At 44.0% G+C, this 27,488-nt stretch overlaps 1 protein-coding gene across 1 annotated transcript; it reads right to left on the minus strand.

Annotated features, from left to right (window-relative positions):
* Window positions 1-18,225: 18,225 nt before the first annotated feature.
* LOC100216810 (P-loop containing nucleoside triphosphate hydrolase superfamily protein) lies at window positions 18,226-27,218 on the minus strand. Its single transcript, NM_001359502.1, has 21 exons — window positions 26,928-27,218; window positions 26,760-26,845; window positions 26,337-26,414; window positions 26,099-26,230; window positions 25,726-25,776; window positions 25,487-25,627; window positions 25,283-25,405; window positions 25,104-25,181; window positions 24,851-24,940; window positions 24,651-24,770; window positions 24,462-24,545; window positions 24,075-24,173; window positions 23,799-23,987; window positions 22,867-22,942; window positions 20,931-21,034; window positions 20,551-20,807; window positions 19,412-19,498; window positions 19,096-19,323; window positions 18,807-18,885; window positions 18,671-18,734; window positions 18,226-18,566 (listed from the first exon to the last, which is right to left on the minus strand). The coding sequence occupies exons 1-21, from the start codon at window positions 27,007-27,009 to the stop codon at window positions 18,457-18,459; spliced, it is 2,358 nt and encodes a 785-aa protein (NP_001346431.1). The 5' UTR covers window positions 27,010-27,218; the 3' UTR covers window positions 18,226-18,456.
* Between the last annotated feature and the right edge of the window lie 270 nt (window positions 27,219-27,488).

Raw genomic sequence — 27,488 nt, forward strand, 5'->3', positions numbered from 1 at the left:
TCATGATCCTACTAAATTCCTCACATGTAGATTCGTTAGTAGACCCAAATATAATATCATCAACATAAATTTGGCATAAAAACAAATCATTGTCAAGAGTTTTTGTAAATAAAGTAGGATCGGCCTTTCCGACTTTGAAGCCATTAGTGATAAGAAAATCTCTTAGGCATTCATACCATGCTCTTGGGGCTTGCTTGAGCCTATAAAGCGCCTTAGAGAGTTTATATACGTGGTTAGGGTACTCACTATCTTCAAAGTCGGGAGGTTGCTCAACATAGACCTCTTCCTTGATTGGTCCATTGAGGAAGGCACTTTTCACGTCCATTTGGTAAAGCTTAAAGCCATGGTAAGTAGCATAGGCAAGTAAAATGCGAATTGATTCTAGCCTAGCTACGGGTGCATAGGTTTCAACAAAATCCAAACCTTCGACTTGTGAGTATCCCTTGGCCACAAGTCATGCTTTGTTCCTTGTCACCACACCATGCTCATCTTGTTTGTTGCGGAAGACCCACTTGATTCCTACAATATTTTGGTTAGGACGTGGAACTAAATGCCATACCTCGTTCCTAGTGAAGTTGTTGAGCTCCTCTTGCATCGCCACCACCCAATCCAAATCTTGAAGTGCTTCCTCTACCCTGTGTGGCTCAATACAGGAAACAAAAGAGTAATGTTCACAAAAATGAGCAACACGAGATCGAGTAGTTACCCCTTTTGAATATCGCCGAGGATGGTGTTCACAGGGTGATCTTGTTGGATTGCTTGGTGGACTCTTGGGTGTGGCGGTCTTGAAACTTGTTCATCTTCCTCATCTTGATCATGGGCATCTCCCCCTTGATCATTGCTCTCCTCTTGAGGTGGCTCAATTTCTTGATCTTCTCCTTCATCATTTTGAGCCTTATCCTCATCTTGAGTTGGTGGAGATGCTTGTGTGGAGGAAGACGGTTGATCTTGTGCATGTGGTGGCTCTTCGGATTCCTTAGGACACACATCCCCAATGGACATGTTCCTTAGTGCGATGCACGGAGCCTCTTCATCACCTATCTCATCAAGATCAACTTGCTCTACTTGAGAGTCGTTAGTCTCATCAAACACAATGTCACAAGAAACATCAACTAGTCCGGAGGACGTGTTAAAGACTCTATATGCCCTTGTGTTTGAATCATATCCTAGTAAAAAGCCTTCTACAGCCTTAGGAGCAAATTTAGATTTTCTACCTCTTTTAACAAGAATAAAGCATTTGCTATCAAAGACTCTAAAATATGAAACATTTGGCTTTTTACCGGTGTAGTTCGTAAGATGTCTTCTTGAGGATTCGGTGTAGATATAACCGGTTGATGGCGTAGCAGGCGGTGTTGACCGCCTCGGCCCAAAACCGATCCAAAGTCTTGTACTCATCAAGCATGGTTCTTGCTATGTCCAATAGAGTTCAATTCTTCCTCTCCACTACACCATTTTGTTGTGGAGTGTAGGGAGAGGAGAACTCATGCTTGATGCCCTCCTCCTCAAGGAAGCCTTCGATTTGTGAGTTCTTGAACTCCGTCCCGTTGTCGCTTCTAACCTTTTTGATCCTTAAGCCGAACTCATTTTGAGCCCATCTCAGGATTCCCTTTAAGGTCTCTTGGGTATGAGATTTATCCTGCAAAAAGAACACCCAAGTGAAGCGAGAATAATCGTCCGCAATAACTAGACAGTACTTACTCCCGCCGATGCTTATGTAAGCTATCGGGCCGAATAGGTCCATATGTAGGAGCTCGAGTGGCCTGTCAGTCGTCATGATGTTCTTGTGTGGATGATGAATACCAACTTGCTTCCCTGCCTGACATGCGCTACAAATCCTGTCTTTCTCAAAATGAACATCTGTTAGTCCCAAAATGTGTTCTCCCTTTAGAAGCTTGTGAAGATTCTTCATTCCAACATGTGCTAGTCGGTGATGCCAGAGCCAGCCCATGTTAGTCTTAGCAATCAAGCAAGTGTCGAGTTCAGCTCTATCAAAATCTACTAAGTATAGCTGACCCTCTAACACTCCCTTAAATGCTATTGAATCATCACTTATTCTAAAGACAGTAACACCTATATCTATAAAAAGACAATTGTAACCCATTTTACATAGTTGCAAAACTGAAAGCAAGTTGTAATCTAAAGAATCTACAAGAAAAACATTTGAAATGGAATGGTCAGGTGATATAGCTATTTTACCCAATCCTTTGACCAAACCTTGATTCCCATCCCCGAATGTGATAGCTCGTTGGGGATCTTGGTTTTTCTCATAGGAGGAGAACATCTTCTTCTCCCCTGTCATATGGTTTGTGCACCCGCTATCGATGATCCAACTTCAGCCCCCGGATGCATAAACCTACAAAACAAGTTTAGTTCTTGATTTTAGGTACCCAAATGGTTTTGGGTCCTTTGACATTAGATACAAGAACTTTGGGTACCCAAACACAAGTCTTTGACCCCTTGTGCTTGCTCCCAACATACTTGGCAACTACCTTGCCGGATCTGTTAGTTAAAACATAAGATGCATCAAAAGTTTTAAATGAAATTTTAAAATCATTTGATGCAATTGGAGTTTTCTTCTTAGGCAATTTAGCACGGGTTGATTGCCTAGAGCTAGATGTCTCACCCTTATACATAAAAGCATGATTAGGGCCAGAGTGAGACTTCCTAGAATGAATTCTCCTAATTTTGCTCTCGGGATAACCGGCAGGGTACAAAATATAACCCTCGTTATCTTGAGGCATGGGAGCCTTGCCCTTTAAAAAGTTAGACAATCTCTTAGGAGGGGCATTAAGTTTGACATTGTCCCCCTTTTGGAAGCCAATGCCATCCTTGATGCCAGGGCGTCTCCCACTATAGAGCATGCGTCTAGCAAATTTAAATTTTTTCATTTTATAAGTCATGCTCATTAATTTTAGCATTAAGTTGAGCTATGTGATCATTTTGTTTCTTAATTAAAGCTAGGTGATCATGAATAGCATCAACATTAATGTCTCTACATCTAGTGCAAATGGAAACATGCTCAATGGTAGATGTAGAGGGTTTGCAAGATTTTAGTTCAACAATCTTAGCATGTAATATGTCGTTCTCACTTCTAAGATTGGATATGGTAACATTGCAAACATCTAAATCCTTAGCCTTAGCAATCAAGTTTTCATTTTCATTTCTAAGGCTAGCAAGAGAAACATTTAATTCTTCAATCTTAGCAAGTAATTTAACATTGTCATATCTAAGATTGGGAATTGAAGCATTACAAACATTTGAATCAACCTTAGCAATTAAACTAGCATTCTCATTTCTAAGGTTGGTAATAACATCATGGCAAGTGCTTAGCTCACTAGATAATTTTTCACATTTTTCTACTTCTAGAGCATAAGCATTCTTAACCTTAACATGCTTCTTATTTTCCTTAATTAGGAAGTCCTCTTGAGAGTCCAAGAGTTCATCCTTCTCATGAATAGCACTAATTAATTCATTTAGTTTTTCCTTTTGTTGCATGTTTAGGTTGGCAAACAGGGTGCGCAAATTATCCTCCTCATCACTACAATTATCCTCATCAGTAGAGGTTTCATATTTAGTGGAGGATTTTGATTTTACCTTCTTCCTTTTGCCGTCCTTTGCCATGAGGCACTTGTGGCTGACGTTGGGGAAGAGGAGTCCTTTGGTGACGGCGATGTTGGCGGCGTCCTCGTCGGAGGAGGAGTCAGTGGAGCTCTCATCGGAGTCCCATTCGCGGCACACATGGGCATCGCCGCCCCTCTTCTTGTGGTACCTCTTCTTTTCTCTCCTCTTGCCCTTCTTGTCATTGCCCCTGTCACTGTCACTAGATAGTGGACATTTTGCAATAAAATGACCGGGCTTACCACACTTGTAGCAAACTTTCTTGGAGCGGGGCTTGTAATCTTTCCCCCTCCTTTGCTTGAGGATTTGGCGGAAACTTTTGATGATGAGTGCCATCTCCTCATTGTCGAGCTTAGAGGCGTCGATGGGTTGTCTACTTGATATAGACTCCTCTTTCTTCTCCTCCGTCGCCTTGAATGCGACCGGTTGTTCTTCGGGCGTGGAGGGTCCATCTAGCTCGATGATTTTCTTTGAGCCTTTGATCATCAACTCAAAGCTCACAAAGTTTCATATCACTTCCTCGGGAGACATTAGTGTATATCTAGGATTACCACGAATTAATTGAACTTGCGTAGCGTTAAGAAAAACAAGTGATCTAAGAATAACCTTAACCATTTCATGGTCATCCCATTTTGTGCTCCCGAGGTTGCGCACTTGGTTCACCAAGGTCTTCAAGAGGTTGTACATGGCTTGAGGGTCCTCGCCTTGGTTGAGTCGGAACCGACCGAGCTCCCCCTCGATCGTCTCCCGCTTGGTGATTTTGGTCACCTCATCTCCTTCGTGCGCGGTTTTGAGTATGTCCCAAATCTCCTTGGCACTCTTAAGTCTTTGCACCTTGTTATACTCCTCTCGACTTAGAGAGGCGAGGAGTATAGTGGTGGATTGAGAGTTGAAGTGACGGATTTGGGCGACCTAGTCCGAATCATAGTCTTCATCCCCGGTGATGGTACCTGTACTCCAATTTCAACAACATCCCAAATGCTAGTGTGGAGTGAGGTTAGGTGATGCCTCATTTTATCACTCCACATATTATAATCTTCACCATCAAACATAGGTGGTTTGCCTAATGGGACGGAAAGTAAAGGAGTACATTTGGAAATGCGAGGGTAACGTAGGGGAATCTTACTAAACTTCTTGCGATCATGGCGTTTAGAAGTTACGGACGGCGTGTCGGAGCCGGAGGTGGATGGTGATGAAGAGTCGGTCTCGTAGTAGACCACCTTCCTCATCTTCTTCTTCTTATCACCGCTCGGACCTGACTTGTTGTGTGAAGGGGATCCCTTCACCTTGTTGGCGGACTCCCCGGATGGAGCCTTCCCATGGCTTGTGGCGGGCTTCTCGCCGGTCCCGGTCTCCCTCTTGGCGGATGCTCCCGACATCACTTCGAGCGGTTAGGCTCTAATGAAGCACTAGCTCTGATACCAATTGAAAGTCGCCTAGAGGGGGGTGAATAGGGCGAATCTGAAATTTATAAACTTACGCACAACTACAAGCCGGGTTAGCGTTAGAAATATAAACGAGTCCGCGAGAGAGGGCGCAAAACAAATCGTGAGCAAATAAAGAGCGAGACACGATGATTTGTTTTACCGAGGTTCGGTTCTTGCAAACCTACTCCCCGTTGAGGTGGTCACAAAGACCGGGTCTCTTTCAACCCTTTCCCTCTCTCAAACGGTCACTTAGACCGAGTGAGCTTCTCTTCTCAATCAAACGGAACACAAAGTTCCCGCGAGGACCACCACACAATTGGTGTCTCTTGCCTTGGTTACAATTGAGTTTGATCACAAGAAGAATGAGAAAGAAAAGAAGCAATCCAAGCGCAAGAGCTCAAATGAACACAAATGTCGCTCTCTCTAGTCACTATTTGATTTGGAGTGAATCCGGACTTGGGAGAGGATTTGATCTCTTTGGTTGTGTCTAGAATTGAATGTTATAGCTCTTGTAATGTGTTGAAGGTGGAAAACTTGGATGCAATTGAATGTGGGGTGGTTGGGGTATTTATAGCCCCAACCACCAAAATGTGGTCGTTGGAAGGCTACTGTCGCATGGCGCACCGGACAGTCTAGTGCGCCACCGGACACTGTCTGGTGCGCCAGCCACGTCAGCAAGTCGTTAGGGTTCGACCGTTGGAGCTCTGATTGGTGGGGCCTCTGGGTTGTCAGGTGGTGCACCGGACAAGTCCTGTAGACTGTCCGGTGCGCCAACTGCGCGTGCTCTGACTCTGGCGTGCACTGTAGCGCATTTAATGCGGTTGCAGTCGACCGTTGGCGCGAAGTAGCTGTTGCTCCGCTGGCACACCGGACAGTCCGGTGTGACACCAGACACTGTCCGGTGCTTCACCGAATAGTCCGGTGAATTATAGCGGAGCGGCCTCCCATTTTCCCAAAGGTGGCAAGTTCAGCTTCGAGTTCCCTGGTGCACCGGACACTGTCCGGTGGCACACCGGATAGTCCGGTGCGCCAGACCAGGGTGCCTTTTGGGATGTCTTTAGCTCTCTTTATTTGAACCCATCTTTGGTTTTTTGTTGGCTTGTTGTGAACCTTTGGCACCTATAAAACTTATAGACTAGAGCAAACTAGTTAGTCCAATTATTTGTGTTGGGCAATTCAACCACCAAAATCAATTTAGGAAAAGGTGTAAGCCTATTTCCCTTTCATAAACTCTTCACATGTAGACTTGTTAGTAGACCCAAATATGATACCATCAACATAAATTTGGCATACAAACAAATCATTTGCAAGTGTTTTTGTAAAGAGAGTAGGATCAGCTTTTCCGACTTTGAAGCCATTAGAGATAAGAAAATCTCTTAGGCATTCATACCATGCTCTTGGGGCTTGTTTGAGCCCATAAAGCGCCTTAGAGAGTTTATAAACATGGTTAGGGTACTCACTATCTTCAAAGCCGGGAGGTTGCTCAACATAGACCTCCTCCTTGATTGGTCCATTGAGGAAGGCACTCTTCACGTCCATTTGATAAAGCTTGAAGCCATGGTAAGTAGCATAGGCAAGTAAAATGCGAATTGACTCAGCCTAGCTACGGGTGCATAGGTTTCACCGAAATCCAAACCTTCGACTTGTGAATATCCTTTGGCCACAAGTTGGGCTTTGTTCCTTGTCACCACACCATGCTCATCTTGCTTGTTGCGGAAGACCCACTTGGTTCCTACAACATTTTGGTTAGGACGTGGAACTAAATGTCATACCTCATTCCTCGTGAAGTTGTTGAGTTCCTCTTGCATTGCCAACACCCAATCTGAATCCCTTAATGCATCTTCTACCCTGTATGGCTCAATAGAAGACACAAAGGAGTAATGTTCACAAAAATGAGCAACACGAGATCGAGTAGTTACCCCCTTATGAATATCGCCGAGGATGGTGTTCACGGGGTGATCTCGTTGGATTGCTTGATGGACTCTTGGGTGTGGCGGTCTTGGACCCTCATCATCTTCCTTGTCTTGATCATGGACATCTCTCCCTTGATCATTGCCCTCCTCTTGAGGTGGCTCATCTTCTTGATCCTCATCTTCATAATCTTGAGCTTGATCCTCATCTTGGGTTGGTGGAGATGCTTGCATGGAGGAAGATGGTTGATCTTGTACATGTGGAGGCTCTTTGGATTCCTTAGGACACACATCCCCAATGGACATGTTCCTTAGCGCGACGCACGGAACCTCTTCATCATCTAGCTCATCAAGATCAACTTGCTCTACTTGAGAGCCGTTAGTCTCATCAAACACAATGTCACAAGAAACTTCAACTAGTCTAGAGGACTTGTTAAAGACTCTATATGCCCTTGTGTTTGAACCATAACCAAGTAAAAAGCCTTCTACAGCCTTAGGAGCAAATTTAGATTTTCTACCTCTTTTAACAAGAATAAAGCATTTGCTACCAAAGACTCTAAAATATGAAACATTGGGCTTTTTACCGGTTAGGAGTTCATAAGATGTCTTCTTGAGGATTCAGTGAAGGTATAACCGGTTGATGGCGTAGCAAGCGGTGTTGACCGCCTCAGCCCAAAACCGATCCAAAGTTTTGTATTCATCAAGCATGGTCCTTGCCATGTCCAATAGAGTTCTATTCTTCCTCTCCACTACACCATTTTGTTGTGGCGTGTAGGGAGAAGAGAACTCATGCTTGATGCCCTCCTCCTCAAGAAAGCCTTCTATTTGAGAGTTCTTGAACTACGTCCCGTTGTCGCTTCTAATTTTCTTGATCCTTAAGCCGAACTCATTTTGAGCCTGTCTCAAGAATCCTTTTAAGGTCTCTTGGGTTTGAGATTTTTCCTACAAAATGAACACCCAAGTGAAGCGAGAATAATCATCCATAATAACTAGACAATACTTACTCCCGCCGATGCTTATGTAAGCTATCGGGCCGAATAGATCCATGTGGAGTAGCTCCAGTGGCCTGTCAGTCGTCATGATGTTCTTGTGTGGATGATGAACACCAACTTGCTTCCCTGCTTGACATGCGCTACAAATCCTGTCTTTCTCAAAATGAACATTTGTTAGTCCCAAAATGTGCTCTCCCTTGAGAAGCTTATGAAGATTCTTCATCCCAACGTGGGCTAGTCGGCGATGCCAGAGCCAACCCATGTTAGTCTTAGCAATTAAGCAAGTGTCGAGTTCAGCCTATCAAAATAAACTAAGTATAGCTGACCCTCTAACACTCCCTTAAAAGCTACTGAATCATCACTTCTTCTAAAGACAGTAACACATGTATCCGTAAAAAGATAGTTGTAACCCATTTTACATAATTGAGAAACAGAAAGCAAATTGTAATCTAAAGAATCTACAAGAAAAACATTGGAATAGAATGGTCAGGAGATATAGCAATTTTACCCAATCCTTTGACCAAACCTTGATTTCCATCCCCGAATGTGATAGCTCTTTGGGGATCATGATTTTTCTCGTAGGAGGAGAACATCTTCTTCTCCCCTGTCATGTGGTTTGTGCACCCGCTATCGATGATCCAACTTGAGCCCCCGGATGCATAAACCTACAAAACAAGTTTAGGCCTTGTTCTTAGGTACCCAAAGGGTCTTGGGTCCTTTGACATTAGAAACAAGCACCTTGGGTACCCAAACACAAGTTTTTGACCCCTTGTGTTTGCCCCCAACATATTTGGCAACTACTTTGCCTGATTTGTTAGTTAGCACATAAGAAGCATCAAAAGTCTTAAATAAAATGTTAGGTTCATTTGATGCAATAGGAGTTTTCTTCTTAGGCAATTTAGCACGGGTTGATTGCCTAGAACTAGATGCCTCACTCTTATAAATAAAAGCATGATGAGAGCCAGAGTGAGACTTCCTAGAATGAATTCTCCTAATTTTGTGCTCGGGATAATCGACAGGGTATAAAATGTAACCCTCGTTATCCTGAGGCATGGGAGCTTTGCCCTTAATAAAGTTAGACAATCTTTTAGGAGGGGCATTAAGCTTGACATTGTCTCCCTGTTGGAAGCCAATGCCATCCTTAATGCCAGGGCGTCTCCCACTATAGAGCATGCTTCTAGCAAATTTAAATTTTTCATTTTCTAAGTTATGCTCATCAATCTTAGCACTAAGTTGAGCTATGTGATCATTTTGTTTCTTAATTAAAGCTAGGTGATCATGAATAGCATCAACATTAATGTCTCTACATCTAGTGCAAATAGTAACATGCTCAACGGTAGATGTAGAGGGCTTGCAAGAATTCAATTCAACAATCTTAGCATGTAATATGGCATTTTCATCTCTAAGATTGGAAATGGAAACATTGCAAATATTTAAATCTTTAGCCTTAGCAATCAATTTTTCATTCTCAATTTTAAGGCTAGAGAGTGATGCATTTAACTTGTCAATCTTAGTAATCAAACTAGCATTATCATTCCGAAGACTAACAAGAGAATCATCACAAACATTTAAATTCTCAACCTTAGCAATTAATTTAGCATTCTCATTTCTAAGGTTGGAAATAACATCATGGCAAGTGCTTAGCTCACTAGTTAATTTTTCACATTTTTCTACCTCTAGAGCATAAGCATTTTTAACCTTAACATGCTTTTTGTTTTCTTTAATAAGGAAGTCCTCTTGACTATATAAGAGTTCATCCTTATCATGAATAGCAATAATTAATTCATTTAATTTCTCCTTTTGTTGCATATTTAGGTTGGCAAACAGGGTGAGCAAATCATCCTCATCATCACTAGAGCTAGCCTCATCACTAGAAGTAGCATACTTAGTGGAGGATCTTGATTTTACCTTCTTCTTCTTGCCGTCCTTTGCCATGAGGCACTTGTGGCCGACATTTGGGAAGAGAAGTCCCTTGTTGACGGCGATATTGGCGGCGTCCTCGTCGGAGAAGGAGTCGGTGGAGCTCTCGTCGGAGTTCCACTCGCGGCATACATGGGCATCACCGCCCTTCTTCTTGTAGTACCTCTTCTTTTCTCTTCTTTTTCCCTTCTTGTCGTCACCCCTGTCACTATCACTTGATAATGGACATTTTGCAATAAAATGACCGGGCTTACCACACTTGTAGCAAACTTTCTTGGAGCGGGGCTTGTAGTCCTTCCCCCTCCTTTGCTTGAGGATTTGGTGAAAGATCTTGATGATGAGCGCCATCTCCTCGTTGTCGAGCTTAGAGGCATCGATGGGGACCCTACTTGGTGTAGAGTCTTCTTTCTTCTCCTCCGTCACTTTGAAGGCGACAGGTTGCACCTCGGATGTAGAGGTGGCGCCTTGCTCAATGATTTCCTTGGAGCCTTTGATCATTAATTCAAAGCTCACAAATTTCCCTATCACTTCCTCGGGAGACATTAGTTTATATCTTGGATCACCACGAATTAATTGAACTTGAGTAGGGTTAAGAAATACGAGTGATCTAAGAATAACCTTGACCATCTCATGGTCATCCCATTTGGTGCTCCCGAGGTTGCGCACTTGGTTCACCAATGTCTTGAGCCGGTTGTACATTGCTTGTGGCTCCTCCCCTTGGTGAAGCATGAAGCGACCGAGCTCCCCCTCGATCGTTTCCCTCTTGGTGATCTTGGTCACCTCATCTCCTTCGTGCACGGTTTTGAGCACATCCAAAATCTCCTTGGCACTCTTCAACCCTTGCACCTTGTTATACTCCTCTCGACTTAGAGAGGCGAGAAGTATAGTGGTGGCTTGGGAGTTGAAGTGCCGGATTTGGGCAACTTCGTCCAAGTCATAGTCTTCATCCCCCGGCGATGGTACCTGTACTCCAATCTCAATAACATCCCAAATACTAGTGTGGAGTGAGGTTAGATGGTGCCTCATTTTGTCACTCCACATATTATAATCTTCACCATCAAACATGGGTGGTTTGCCTAATGGGACGGAAAGTAAAGGAGTACGTTTGGAAATGCGAGGATAGCATAGGGGAATCTTACTAAACTTCTTGCGCTCATGGCGCTTAGAAGTTATGGACGGCGTGTCGAAGCCGGAGGTGGATGGCGATGAAGAGTCGGTCTCGTAGTAGACTACTTTCTTCATCTTCTTTTTCTTCTCGCCGCTCCGACGTGACTTGTCGTGTGAAGGGGATCCCTTCACCTTGTTGCCGGACTCCCCGGATGGAGCCTTCCCATGGCTTGTGGCGGGCTTCTCGTCGGTCACCATTTCCTTCTTGGCGTGATCTCCCAACATCACTTCGAGCGGTTAGGCTCTAATGAAGTATCGGCTCTGATACCAATTGAAAGTCTCCTAGAGGGGGGTGAATAGGCAAATCTGAAATTTATAAACTTAAGCACACACTACAAGCCGGGGTTAGCGTTAGAAATAAAAGCGAGTCCGAAAGAGAGGGCGAAAACAAATCACAAGCGAATAAGGCGGATGACACGGTGATTTGTTTTACCGAGGTTCGGTTCGTGCAAACCTACTCCCCGTTGAGGTGGTCACAAAGACCGGGTCTCTTTCAACCCTTTCCCTCTCTCAAACGGTCACCTAGACCGAGTGAGCCTTTCTCCTAAATCAAATGGGACACTAAGTCCACTACAAGGACCACCACAACTTGGTGTCTCTTGTTTTGATTACAAGTAAGTTGAACACAAGAAAGAAGGAAGAAGAAAAGCAATCCAAGCGCAAGAGCTCAAAAGAACACAATTGTCTCTCTCACTAGTCACTATTTGGTTGGAATGATCTTTGGACTTGGGAGAGGATTTGATCTCTTGTTTGTGTCTTGTATTGAATGTTATAGCTCTTGTATGAGGTTTGAAGGCTGAAAACTTGGATGCAATGAATGGTGGGTGGTTGGGGGTATTTATAGCCCCAACCACCAAAAGAGTTGTTGGTGGAGGCTGATGTCGCATGGCGCACCGGACAGTCCGGTGCGCCACCGGACACTGTCCGGTGCGCCAGCCACATCACTCGGTCGTTGGGTTGTGACCGTTGGAGCTTCTGACAGCTGGGCCATCGGACAGTCCGGTGGTGCACCAGACAGTCACTGTTCACTGTCCGGTGCGCCTTCTGGCTCTGCTCTAACTTCTGCACGCACTGTAGTGCATTAAATGCTCGTTGCAGACGACCGTTGGCGCTGTGTAGCCGTTACTCCGCTGGCACACCGGACAGTCCGGTGCTACACCGGACAGTCCGGTGAATTATAGCGGAGTGGCTCCTAGAATTCTCGAAGGTGGCAAGTTTGAAGTCGAGTTCCCTGGTGCACCGGACACTGTCTGGTGGTGCACTGGACAGTCTGGTGCGCCAGACCAGGGCACATTTCGGTTGTCTTTTGCTCTTTTTGTTTGAACCCTTTCTTGTTCTTTTTATTGGTTTGTTATGAACCTTTGGCACCTGTAGAACTCATAATCTAGAGCAAACTAGTTAGTCCAATTATTTGTGTTGGGCAATTCAACCACCAAAATCAATTAGGAAAAGGTGTAAGCCTATTTCCCTTTCAATTACCATGGCGTCAATGTGGGGTGCGCTGCACAGATCAACATCTCTGGCGTCGAAGGTTAACGGCACATGTGACCACTTTGTTTGCATGACTGGGTCGGTGATGACGACGTGGTTGATGCTTCGGTAGTGATTCCTCTTTTGTCGCTTCTTGTCGAAGTCGGCGCTGGACCCCCGGTGATCATGTGAATGACCCCGCGATACGGCTGATCAGCAAAGTCTTCATGTTTTGGTGCTTGGGGGTGATTTTGGTGGTGGATGTTTGGTTGATGTGGAGGCGGGAGTGGGGGTGGTACGACTTGTACCTCCTGGTGGTGTTGATATGCGTGGTTGGGTAGATGCTGGGCGGGGTCGTGGTTGTATGGTTGTGGGTGGTGGTGTTGATATGTGTGCGCGACAACCCTTGGGTTGTCGGTGGGTTGTGCTTGAGACATCATGTCCCTGGTGGCCTTCGTTTTCGGGCAATCCCTGGTTGGGTGCGCGCAGTCTTCGCCGTGAAACAAGCAGTAATATTTGTGCGGCTGTTGCGCCCGGCCCCGACCCCGACCACGTGTGCCATTGCCGCGGCCCTGGGGGGATAATCTTGACGGCGAGGGGCTTCGTCGACGGGGTGCTGGTTGGCAATGTTATGCACCTGCTGCTGACTACGGCTGTCCCGACCGGAGTCTGACTGCGAAGGTCTTGTCCATGTTCGGCTGGACTGCGGAGGGTCCTTGGGCTTTCTTTGAGACTCGACCTTGCGCTGATGGAGCTCTTCGGATCTAGCGTACTTTTCAAACAACTGATAGAGCTCTTGGAGGTTTTTGGGTGGGTCCCTGATGCAGTGAGTGTACAGGACGCCAGCCCGAAGGCCACTGATGGCGTAGTGTATGGCAATTTGGTCGTCGACCGAGGGTAGTTGTGACTTGAGAGTTAGGAACTTGCGATAATACTCCCGCAGGGTTTCTTTCTCTTGCTGTTTGCAGAGTGACAGCTCGGCCAAGGCATCGGTGTCTGGGCGGTACCCTTAAAAGTTAAGCAGAAACTTGTCTCAGAGACTTCTCTAGGAGTCGATGGACAATGGGGGCAACCTGGTGTACCAGGTCAAGGCCGGACCCTCGAGGGCAATGATGAAAGACTTGGCCATCGTGGCATCGCCCCCTCCGGATGATGCAACGGCGATTTGATAGCTCATGATGTATTGTGCTGGGTCAGTGTTGTCGTTGTACTTGGGGTAGGTCCCTGCCCTGAAGTTGGCGGGCCATGGTAATACTTGCAGTTGCGGCGCCAGGGGGCTTCGCTCATCAAGGTAGTTGATGCCCTGGAAAGCTGCGGTGTGCAGGATGAAGGGTCCGCGCTGGGGAATGAATAAGTCTCCGACTGGCGCACACTGTTGGAGGGGCGGGTCTTGCTGCAGATCGTGTTGGCCTTCGCGCTGCATGAGCGCAATCTCTTGCCCGAGTTCCCGAGCCCTCTGCTCCTAGTCTCGTATCATCTGTCGCACTTTGGCTTGCGTGGAGACACGTTGGCTCTTAGCCTCGAGGATTTCTTTCTGCTTTTGAAGGTTGCGGTTCTTGATGCACAGGGCCCATAGTTGTAGCTATTCTTCTGCTGAGATGCCGATGACTTCGCCGTCCTCTGTGGCATCCTCGCCATCTAGTGGAGCGAAGCCTGGGGGTGGTTCTTGTGGTTGTCCTCCGGAGCTGCAGGTGCGAAGGGTGCCTTTGGGAGTGGGTTGATCATTGCGTTGTCTCTTGTTGAGTGTGTCGTCTTCGCGGGCTTCTTGGTGGGTGTTGTCTGTGAGGGCCTAGCCCTTTTTCTCGGCTAGCAGTGCTGCCTTCGCTGCTTCGTCGACGGATGGGGCTGCCTTCGAGCTAGCTCTCTTGGGTGCCATCGCGGGTGGTTTGCTCGTAGCACGAACGGTGGGTGCCAAATGTTGGAACTTGCTCTCCTGGGCAAGTTGATCCAATGGGGGAGTGGAAAGGATGCAAGTAAGGTTTAACTCGAGATGGCAATTGCTCTGTTACTCCAGCCTCTCAAGGGCACTGTATGGGGGTATTTATAGGTGTCCGAGCGCCCAACGTCCCGATGTAAGGACGCTTATGCCCTCAGACACCTGGATTATCCCTAGTATATTCCCATAAGGGAGGGTTACAGACTGCCATTACAGAAAAGGTATTACAAATCAGGCCCGTAACACGCCTGTCCGTGCGGGGCCTGTTACAATGGGCCGAATCCCACGTGGGCCTCCAGGTCGAGTGAGGACGTGGGATGGAGAGACTTCGTCGTAGGCCTTCGTCTTGCAGTGAAGAGGGCGAAGGGTGGGCCGCGCCGGTCATCTTGCCTCCGTTGGTGCAATGAGTTGACGAAGGCCTAGAGCGAAGGGTAGCGTCTTTGCCTTCGCCCCAACAACGAATTCAGTATTCGGCATATCTCTAGAGTTGAGAATCATAGAGCTAACAATTTGGCACAAGATGCATCAGGTTATCGGATAAAGCTAGGGAGATTTCACAACACTGAAAATCTGATAACCGGTGCAGGGCCAATTCCCCAGGTCGCGGACCGTCCGAGTAAAGACTCCGGACTGTCCAGGGTTGCCAGGAAAGTTCTCATAATTGATTCGGCTGATAATGAAGCCGATGCAAGTGATTGGAGGACGCCCATAACTAATTATTTACGAAATCCCAATCTTAGGACAGATAAGAACATTCGGCGTACAGCTTTCAAGTATGTTTTAATGAGTGATGAACTCTACCGCCGAATAGTCAACGACATCCTGCTTAAGTGCTTGGGCCCAGATGATGCTATATTAGCCATGGCCGAAGTACATGAAGGAATTTGTGGTACCCATCAATCGGCTCCAAAGATGAAGTGGTTGTTGCGAAGGTCTAGTTTTTATTGGCCTAACATGATAGCTGATTATTTCAAATACTACAAAGGATACCAAGTGTATCAAAAATTCGGTGACCTACAGTTGGTCCCTGCAGCCGAATTACATCCTATCATCAAGCCTTGGCCTTTCAGAGGATGGGGATTAGACTTTATAGGATAAATTCATCCTTCGTCATCAAAGGGGCATCGGTTCGTGTTAGTTGTCACTGACTACTTTACCAAATGGACTGAAGCTGTTGCTCTGAGGAACATGACACACAAGGAGGTAATTTAGTTCATAACTGAGCATATTATTCATAGATTCGACATTCCCCAGACCTTGACTACAGATCAAGGGACTTCTTTTATGTCAAAGGAGGTACATGAATTTGCTGAATTATATAGAATTAAGTTGCTCAATTCATCTCCATATTATGCTCAGGCCAATGGACATGCCGAGTCTAGTAATAGGACATTGATTAACTTGATAAAGAAGATATCCGATAATCCTAAGCATTGGCATAAGATTTTGTCCGAAGCTTTATGGGCTCACAGAATATCTAAACATAGTGCTACTAAAGTATCTCCTTTTAAGCTTGTCTATGGGCAGGAAGCAGTGTTGCCTGTGGAAATAAGTTTAAATGCTGTCAGGTTCGCCAGACAAAATGATCTAACTGTCATTGATTATTATAATTCAATGATGGACAATATTGATGAGGTGACCGACAAGAGGGTGATAGCTTTGGGAGCAATAGAAAATGACAAGATCATGGTAGCCAGGGCCTACAACAAGAAGGTCAAAGCAAAGTCATTTCAAGTAGGGGACCTGGTGTGGAAGACCATCATGCCTCTAAGGAACAAAGACCGGAAGTTTGGGAAATGGTCGCCAAGCTGGGAGGGTCCTTATAAAGTAAAACAGGTAATGTCTGGTAACACCTATTTATTACAAATATTACAAGGCAAAGATTTACCCAAGGCTTTGAATGGGCGTTTCCTCAAACAGTACCATCCTAGTATGTGGCAAGATGCCTAAGAGAACCGATGTAATCGCATCGAGTTAGTTGCTTTTGGTTTGCTCAGCTCCACTAAAAGGCAGGGGGCATATATTGAGCACCAAAAAGAGCATCGGACAGTCCGGCCCTGAGGCCGGACGGTCCACGCGCGCAGAACAGATTAGGGTTCCGAGTTTCTTGTTGTGTTTGTTGGCGAGAATCACGGGATTAACTCGGAATTTTGTTGGTAACGGGTCCAGCCACCCTCCTCTATAAAAGCAGAGGAATACGACCGATTTAATCAATCAATCGAACCCTCAATCAATACAATTTATATTTATTAGGAGTACTTCTAGTCTAGTTCTAGGTTAGTCTTCCAATCCCCAAATTCTTCGCTTCCCTTCGACTCTACGTCGATTAGAGGAGTCTAGGTTGGCCTGCCGAGCCTAGACATCTCCTAGGATCTCTCCTCCCCAACGGGGTCCCTCCCGGGAGAGAGATCTAGGCGCCGCCGGCGACTTCCGCCGCCCCTGCGCACGCGCGGACCGTCCGACCGTCAGACAGGAAATCCTAGCCCTGCGCCAGGCCGCGGACCGTCCGCCCCTGTGCGGAGAGCACCGTCACGGTTCGTATTGAGTGATTGACGCCCGAAAAAGGTGTCAACAGGCGCTATGGCTCTAGCCAACACGGGTGGGCAGTGTGAGGCACACACGCCTGGTCTCGCGGGCTTGCACGAGCAGCTCCACTGTGGTCTCGGCGAGGACGTGGAGCGGCGATGGGAATACAGATACCGGAAGAGTGAAGAAAGAAAAAAGAACGAGCGGGTAGGGTTCCACGCAGGAGGGAGAAGATGCGCATAAGACTTCTATAGTGTAAAATAGGAGGACGTGAAATTATACTGAAATTATAGACAGTGTTTGCAAAGTAAAATTTAAAATAGATGATGACATAAAAGATCTGTTGGACATAGTCTAAGAGAAACGAAACGTTATTTTTTAATGTAACGAGTGACATTGGTGGGTAATTACCATTAAAGTCCACGTCTACATCTGAAAATAAAATTTGGCTTTCGCTAGTCCACCAAAATAGTGGAGTTCACTCTAACTCCGCGTTTTTAGGGAGAAGGGTTGGTGGTTTAGATCGTTTGGCAAACAAATCATGTAGCGAAGAAGTAAAACGAGAAGTGGAGCAGTCTCAAACACCCCAATAGAAATTAAGGAGTCTCACATTGAGTGGGTTCTCATATATATTGCCATACTAGTCTTGTTTAAAGACTTCTTATAGAATGAAAAGCATGGACACATAGTAATTGCTATTCTAAACCTGTTGACAACCCTAGAAGTAGGTTGGATGTTTTTTGCTTTCTTGTCACTATGGTTGTAGATTCTGATGTATGCAATTTCAAGGACTTCGTCGATGGAATAATGGACAAATACGCTCTTAGACATAAAGAATAAGCGATTGTTGCCTACTATGACGATGCTAGCAAAAGGCACTTAGAAGTCAAGTATGATCAAGATTTGCTCGCAATGTCAATGTTCGCCAAGCATGGTAATAGAAAGTTATATGATTATATCAAAGAAGCTCGCTGATGATGTTGGTCAACAATCCTAGCATCTAGCGATCTTGATGAGTGTGGATGAGGAGGGCTTGTACTTAACCAGTGTACCAAATCTGGAGTTTCAGAAGCACCGAATCTGAATGAGTCAAATTCAGATTCTTATGAGGATTAGTAAGAAAATTGGTTCGTCAGCGAGGACCCTATTCCACCTCCTACTATTTCTTATGATAAAGAAGACCCTCCGATGATTGCGTGTAGCACATATGCCAACATGTTAAAGCTTAAGTTGGCAATATCCTATCTCAACGTGCAATTAAACTTGAATTTAAATTTGATACTAAAATAAAGGACGTCCAAGGAGAATGTTCAAAAGTATATGAAGGACCAATACAAAATTCGGCCTCCTAGCTCAGGCGACCAACAAAACATTTTCCTAATCCTAAAATATTTAGTTTAAGCTAAACGGCACGCAAGCTCCAAGGCTGTTTCATTCCCGTCGTTCTGCTTCTGCCTGCTGGTACATATCCAGCCAAACGTCAAGCAATCTTATACGTGGTAGAGCTGTTCAGGCCATTTTGGATACGCGCGCTTGTACAAGCTCATGCACACAGTATCATGCTGCTGAATGCTGCTATTGAATAAGCATTTCATGGCACCTGCTCAAGGAAAGAAAACGTTAGCAAGAGTTTCAGAAATAGGGATATATAATGACAAATGGATCTAAGCTGTCAAAAAAGGATTGGTTGGTGAACCGACGCACCATGAGTACCAACAGTCTCCTTGATGCGGCCACGACGACCATGTTTTGTCCACAACTCAACAGGCTGCAAAAATAACATTGTCGTTGGCCTCGAAAATGGATAAATTGGATGTCAATGGCGTGCATAAATACTTGCCTTGAACCATTTTACGTCGTCGGGATTGTGGAACATATACCGCACGATCGATTTCAGTTTCGAGACTCTCTGTGGATACCTGCACATAATGTAGCATGCCAGATGAGCCACTATATTAGCTGAGGTCTAAACAGCACGTGAAGCAACATGTCGCCATAAACTGGAAAACTCAGCAAAACGCCACGATGATTGTGTACAGGGAGAGAACCAAACCACTACAGAAAATAAAAGAACGCAGGATTCTGCATAAGTAAAATTGCCTTGTAAAGATGGATGCACCCAAGCTTACCCGGTCAGAACAATTTTCTTCAGAATGATCCGGTCTGGATCCACACTTTTTAGCGAACCTACAGCAGCAATGGCAGGTTGCTCGCCATCTCTGTTCTTCAAAACTATTAGAGGAAGTGGAGGGAAGGAAATTGGAGCATATACAGATGCAACCGAAAATCGGCCATGGTGCAGAAATCTCTCCATCTTGTGTTTATTGCAGTTGATGTTGTCGGATGAAAACAGTGGCCTAAAGATACAAACGAGCAGTGAGATACCTTCCAAGGGTCAAAAGAGAAATATATATCTCCTAACAGTAAAAATTGAACTTCCATTACCTTGCAGTAAATTGTCGGAATCCAACATTGAAAATCAAAGGCTCCTTAGATTTGATAGGAGCTTCGTAAGAGTCGTGTTTCTTTATGCTGCAAAAGGAAAAAAGAAAGAAAGAGGAATGCTAAGCTCAAGCAGCATGCTACAGCAATATTACTTTCACCAGATAAGGACACAAGTTGAAACCATTTAATCATCTATATTCGCTTGTAATTCAAAAGCACATTATAGCTTGCTTATATCTGCATTACGTCAACATTCACTCTAAGGGCATTGATACAGAATAGGAACCAAAAGAAAACATGGAACCAAAAACAAAACATTATTAAAAAGAACCTAGCATGCGCTCGCCAGCAAATTATTTTAAGCAAATTAAATAGCATCCAAATACAATTGGTGGGGAAGTCCCTCTCTTAGATGGATGGCCTCCTACCTTAATAGAGTGACATACCAACGCTGTGTTGAATGCAATATTATTCTTGGAATGACCGTGTCTAATTCGGTAGAATAGTTAGGGCGCAAGAACTCACAAGCTCAGAGCATCATCAACATAGCCTTTTAGTCCCAAGCAAGTTGGGATAGGCTAGAGTTGAAACCCAACAAGAAGTCACCAAAAAGAGAAAGAGAGAGAAAGGGGCGGGGCAAAAGCTTTTGAGAGCACTAAAAGGGAATAGGCCTAATCACGGTGTGCCCACATATCAAACGCAACATACGCATCTATGCGACACTTAGTTGTTAGATATGTCGTCTCTTAGTAGGCCAACACTCAACCCCATATAACATAGCAGACCTAATCGTCGTCCTATAGAACTTGCTTTCAACTTGGCGCTCTCTTGTCAGTTGTCACATAGGACTCCTGATGCTTGACGTCATTTCATCCGCCCCGCTTTGATCCTATGGCTAACATCTTCATTAATATCACCATCTCTCTGTAGCATCGATCCCAAATAACGGAATGTGTCCTTTGGTACTACATGACCTCCCAAGCTTACATCTCCATCCTCACTAATTGTATACCAAAGTCACATCTCGTATACTCGGTTTTGGTCCTACTAATTCTAAATCGAGCTACACTCATTCAAGATGTGCAATAAGGCCAGAAAATTGAAGCAGATAAAATTTACTGATCAGTAAGGATGGGTACCTGAAGTGAAGAACTGACATTTTGGACTCATGTTGAAGAAGACCAGAAACAACCACAGGTATTCTTCTTGATGGATGACAGAGTTTGGAGGCTATATCAGTGGGAACATTTTTCACATAAAGCCTTACATATGATCCCACTTGAGCACAATTCTTCATGCCTCCATCTAACTCAGCAATTTTAGCAAAGACATGCTTTTGAGTTCTTGTAAAGTTATCAAATGCAAATATTCTTGCATAGTCCAGTGGCAACGATTCCTACAACCAACAGGATGAGATAAGACCAGTCACACAAAATGAATATATCTCTAATAAAATTGCAACTAATAGATACATTTAAAAAAAAATTAAAGTAACATGTGATAATTAAATGATAGGCACCTTAGGATCCCAGGATGATGTCCTAAATGACTTTAGTCCTCTGTATTTTGCAAACCGCTTCTTTGCTGGGACATCTAATGGTGTCTCCACCTCATCAGGAAATTCTGCAACATTATATGATATGCGCATGTAATCTCTTGTCAATCACTTACCAAAAGGCAAAAAACAGATAAATTTTACATAAGCTAAGAATCTATCAGAACAGTTTTTGACTTGGACAACTCATACAAGAATCTTTTTTTAGCCTCAAACTTAACTAAAGCTGTATATCATTTTCAGACAACACCTCCATTGAGACACTTACCACAGCATAGCTAATGTGGACACGGGCCTAGAGAATAATTAATATTCCTGACTGATTTTTGGGATTGTATTATGACAAAGTTACCAAAATCTACTATAAATTTGGAAATTGATTAGTCATGCTGATGAATATGGCAATAAACAGCAATGAGCAAACACAGGCTGGCAAAGTGTTACCTGACTTCAATGCAGTTCTACATCGTTTACTACCTTTTATGAAGCAAAGGGAAGTGATGTGAGGGGAGGAAACAAGGAGCAAGGTGGCATTGGTTCAGGAAGCTGTGAAGATGAAGTTGCTTACGGTGGATACAAGCTTGGTCCTGATGTTGGATAATGGCTTATGAAGAGAATGCCCTGAACAAAGGATGCTGGCATGGCCAAGAACTGGATGCATGCTGTCTCTAGAGAAGAAAAAACAATGGGTTCTCTATGTGTAATTGATATATTAGTTTTCAGATTAAGGGTGACTGTGTGGCTCCATTTTTTTTCGTTTCTCATTTTCTTTTACTGCATTGGCCATCTAATACCTATTTAGAATTGTTTTGATAGAGATGTGATGTGCTTGTGTCCTATAGTCATATATGAAAAATGAAATGGTAGGGAAGCCTTATCATATGTGAAGCTGGTAACCCCAGCATAACTATTGCATTCAATAGAAATCAGCCAAAATATCATTGGTCCAGAAAATATTTTTCCTTTTCCCTTACTGAATATTAATTTTATATAGCCAAAATTTTTAATATAAAAGAAGTCCAGCAAGGGTATCAGTGCTGGAAACTTGTCATATTACAAATTAGGATAAGGCTATCTCGAGCAATTTAGGGTGTGTTTGGTTGTAATGACAGGACGGGAGGATCCCTCAAATAAGGTTGTTTGGTTTAGGGTCAAGTGTTGGGACAGGACTATCCCTGTGTTGTCCCCAGTTATCCCTCAAAATTGGAGGGACGAGAGAGGACGCTAGGGGACGTCCATGTCCTGGCTGTCCCGCAACCAAACACACCCTTACTCATCCCCATCTCCTATTTCAAACTCCACCCTGTAAACAGTGCAGTCTACAATGCAAGACAGTGTTTTGCGTAGCCATATACACGATCTGCTGGCCATACCCTAAGTTGAGGATTTTTTTGCTAGAATTTTCCGAAAATTATAAAATGTGAACCCTGCCCTAGTTCAATTCATGGTTGTAACAACATACTAAGTTGAAGGACTCATCTCCTATTTCAAACTCCACCCTGTGAACAGTGCAATCTACAGTGCAAGACAATGTTTTGCACATCTATATACACGATCTGCTAGCCATAGCCTAAGTTGTGCTATTTTTGCTAGAAATTTCCAAAAAATATAGAATGCAAACCCTGCCCTAGTTCAATTCATGGTTTCATGGTTGTAACAACATACTGGAGTTGAAGGATATAGGTTCCTTATCCTTTTAGTCCACCTACGAAGTTTTTTTGGCATTTATAGGAAGGAAATCGTATTCAATACAAAATTGACAGTCAATATGCTGGAAACATACAACCACCTAATAGCAAATGGTCAGGAGATGATTGCTAGGCACCTTCATATATCATGCTCAAATAATGGCACTTTAACATTACAAGGTAAACTCATTCAAGGTAATAGAAACACATACCTTCATCATCAGCATTAGCTTCTTTGATTTTCTTAATCTCTGCCTCTATCTGGTCTTTCGTCAAATTTTCTTCATCCTGCAAATGCACAACTGTCACCTTACAATTTTTTGAGATGGCTTAATACTGCCATGCACCCAAAAAGGAATTCCGTGGTTACTTATAATTCAAAAAGGGAGGATTGAAACCTCAGAATTTATACAGATGAAAAGAAACAGGGACAACAGGTTGATAAGATAAAGAGTAAGGTTTATTTAGAAATTTCACACACCCCCAAAAACACACACACGATGTTTTCAAGAGTACAGTTTTACAAACCAAGGCGACAATTCAAAAAAACTCGGGACCAAAGGCACCAAGTTTTTGCCAATCATCAAAATGATCCTGAGACTACAACATTGAGTCAGCAAAATCTCTTCCAGTCTTGTTCCTCTATGCAATCTTAATTGAGGCTATGAACTGACTCACACTACCATTGAGCCACTCCATCAAATATCACCACTAGTCATCCATTCCCGGCGCTGCAATAGTACCTGCCTTTTTGATACTATTATATGTTTGGGGGTCTGACAGAACATTGGATGGAGGAAAGTGGAGAGTGGGAAAATGGCCAGTGGCTTGGGACTGGAGGATATTAGTTTCCCCTTCTAATTCCTGATTGCCCTTTATTGGTAGATTACCTCTCATGGTCATGGTAGTATAACTTCCACCCAAATGGTATGGACTGGATTGATGACAATCTATGCTTAAAAGATTCTCCAGCTTCCTAATAAAACGCCTGCCTAATGTAAGAAACTGTGTCCTCTTTTGGGTCCTGTGGGCCCACAAACATAGCATAACATACAGCTGATTACCAGTGAAACACTGAACTCCAATATTGCAACCAAGTGCTTAAAATGCATAAAGCCCATCAAATGAGGACAGGGAAACTTACTGCCATCTCAGTATCCCCAATAGTTTCTCCATCAAACTTCTCCGTAAAGTGAGACACTGCATCTATATCTGAACCATCACTTCCTTGGTCTGAGTGACCTTGCTCATCAATGACCATTCCAGATTCAGTCTGGTTGTCATCATCAGAGTCGTTATCTTCATCATCTGTGTCCTCAACAATCCAAGCAGCCTGGTAATAGCATTTGAGGATTATTTGTAAATGTAGTAAATATAATAAATTTAAGGAGGTACTTCAAATTCCAATAGAATTGCAAACCTGGTACTCTGAAGTGCCTTGGGGAAGCTTCCTCTTTTCCAATTTTCTCTGTTTGTTGTTTATGTCGACCTCCTCCATGTCTTCTTCCGTTGGCCAAGTCTAATAAAATATAAATATTAATACAAACTAGCACTTTAAAAGATTAAATAAAATTTTCACCTTTTTTTACTTACAAAAGCGCAAACATTCTAACAGAAAATATGAACAGGTGATCACAGTTGAAACGCTATGGAGGAAATAACAGTGCATTTTGTGAAAAAAAATAAAAATAAGAGAACTATTTATATGGACGATATTGATAATGGTACAGCGAATATAACTAATTGAAGCACAAAACATATCATTGTAAAAAGTATAAGTCATGGAGCAGGATCAGAAAATACTAACCTGCTCCCCGGCAAGAGGATCTGGCACATTTTCAACAAGTAAGGGTTCCTGACTTGAAGGGTCTGGAACAAAAGTGTTAACAATCTGAAACAAACCGGGAGGTATGTGTGTTAAAATATAACCTTAGTATACAAAAAGTGCCTCACATTATTCAATTTCTAAGGCTTTCAAGTCCTCTACACAACAAACCTGAATTCCATTATCTTCTGTTTCCATTACATCAGAGCTTTTCCGCTCACTAAGAGGACATGGATCCTTGAGGACATCAATTTGGCCTAACTGAAAATCACCAGCACCTGAAACATGGACCTTTTGAATGGAGAAGGTATTACCATATTGGAAAAAGAAATGACAAAATAGTGAAGAAAAACTAAACATCGATCACATACAAGCTGATTCACTGAAAGATTGTGGGCCCGCAAATATCCAGACACGAGCAATGTGCACAATCCCGTATTTTCATCAGGATTTATGCAGACCTGAAGCAGCAGTGTCACCAATTGTTATATAAATAGTAGTATAATACATAACTTTGAATACTGGAACATAAATTTAATTTTTTTGGAAAAAATTCATGTTTGGCCAATATAAATTAGCAGCTATTCTAGAAAAGCAACAATGTAGCATAGCAAGTAATAAAACCTGCTCAGACATAACATAAGATCTCTGGTTTCTCCAATGTGGCGAGGAAAGATGCTGCTCCTTGAAAAGCCACATGAACTGGACAATTTGAAGAATACAAAATCAAAACAGAGTTCTCAAAAGAACAAACGTGAAGGTAACCAAATGATCTCATATTCAATATTCAAACGAATACTAACCTTATGCAAATCATCCTTTGTGTCTGCCAAGTAAAACTTGCAGTCCTCAGGCAGCTCTGCAGAAAGGAAAGAAGTTGCTGCTTTCTTCAATTCCTGCCTACTTTTATTATCCGCTGGAAGATCCTGATTATGTAACTAAACAGGTAAATCACCAGAAATCATAGAACAATATGTTAATGAGAAAGGCTAATGACTGGAACTTACACGAATAAAAACAGCTGTACTAGGTAAGCCCATGGCCCTAAATACAGACAGGCATTGAGATCCAAACTCATCAATTGGGCTATTCAAATCACCACTGTAGAATGAATTGGCTGGCAGTACGAACGCTAACAAATCAGCAACCTATGTAGGACAGGAACATTTGCAGGTTCCAAGTTAGTGCTAAGAAACTATAGAAGACAATAAACCACAACAAACTGAGTTTGGTTGGAAATGCATACCTTCGCCAGTTCCATGCATGTGGTAAGATCACCATATGGTGCTTGCAGTACCTTCACAAATATTATAAAATATGAAAATCCTATACGTGAAATTGACTGTCTAGATTGAATAATTGGAAACAAATATTCAACAAAATGTTATGAATAATGAAATGACTAGAACGTGCCATAGAGACATAGAGTACAATGTATAACCCAGCTTTAAACATGTACTGAGAAGGGTCAGTAGTAGACAAACATATAGTGATGAATACATATGCAACGAGGCATTATGACACCAAAAAATCTCAACAGCCAACACTAGCCTCATTTTGAACTAATGGTGGTAATGGTTGCACTCATAACATCAGAACAATATTCATTTTGAACTTACTGTGGTTCGAAGCTTATAAGTAGGAGAAGCAATGGTAGATAATTTCAGTTTCCGATCATCTCCTTCTGCAAATGCCAAAAGATCCTTGGCAAGTGATCCGACATTTGCTGATGAAGAAAGGCCAACGAGAACCTGCAATAAATAGTTGTAAATCGACTTAAGAAAATACCAATTGTATGATCACAACAAACAACGAGTAATCAGGTAGGATCCAGAAGCAAAAGCTAAGAATACTAACAATGACGCGCGGTGCGCTTGAAGGTCCAGTTGACGAGCGCTTCTCCTTCAGCAAAGCAGCACGTTTTTTATCACGGATCTGCACCCCACAGGAAGATGTTTCACACGGCAGGTTAAAAACTAGATGATCGGATGAGAAAACCGCACTATAAGTTGCATGGCACCCTCCCCAAAAGCTGCAACCTCCCAATAACTGTAGAGTAAGCTCAAAGCAAGCTAAAAACACCCCGCCCAATCTAAGAGCAGACCAATCCTATCCTATGCAACATGCAGTTTATGTTGCAGCACACCTCAGACTAATCATCTTACGAACTAAAAACAATCGCACGAACCACAGAATTGGCGACCTCCAATAACCTCTGCTACATACAGAACCAAAAAAAAATTGACAAAAAGGTGTGCACGGTGCGCATTGGAGACTGACCGCCTTGCTCTGCTGGATGCGGGCGGCGCGGGCCCCCTTTACAGCGGCGCGGTGGCTGGTTTCTGACTTCCCGCTCCTGACCTTGTCTGGAAGGAGACGCAGACAGTGAGATGAGACATGAGCCGCGGAAGGTGGAGAGGAAACGGCGACGAGAGAGGCTGTACACACCGATCTTGTGCGTGTGGCGGGAAGCCTTGGACGCGAAGCGGCTCTTGTGGGCCTTGTTCACCTGCGCGCGGCCCCCGCCCATGTCGGCGGCGGCGGCGGGAGGACCGGCTGCTTTGCTGCGCGGGTCGTTGGAGGGACGATGATAGAGCTGGAGGCGTCAGGTGGTCAGTCGGCGGCCCGAGGAACCCTTATTTGTCGCTCGCTTCTCGATCGGTCCGGGGCGGAGCTCCTTCCTGCTTTGGACGGGCGGCGGAGACACGTGAAGGTTGGAGTGCACAAAATCGGAAAGCGCCGGCGGCGGGAGGACGAGGAGGTGGGTTAGGGCTTCTTTCTCCCAGGAGATCACAATATTATTTTATAAAGCACGCGGCCGTCAGATCACAATCCGACGTCCCGAAATCGGTTAGGAGAGGAGTTCGGCTCCAGGCTAGGCTAGAAGTTCGCGTCTAGTGCGCAGCCGGCAAAGCTTTTTTTTCTCCTAGTAATGCATTTTTCAAAAATATTTCTCCTAGTACCTAAAAATTAGGAGTTCCCTAAAACTTTAAATCCTAAATAAAATGG

The sequence above is a fragment of the Zea mays genome, chromosome 6, assembly GCF_902167145.1.
Source record: "Zea mays cultivar B73 chromosome 6, Zm-B73-REFERENCE-NAM-5.0, whole genome shotgun sequence".
In the NCBI taxonomy this organism is placed as follows: Eukaryota; Viridiplantae; Streptophyta; class Magnoliopsida; order Poales; family Poaceae; genus Zea; species Zea mays.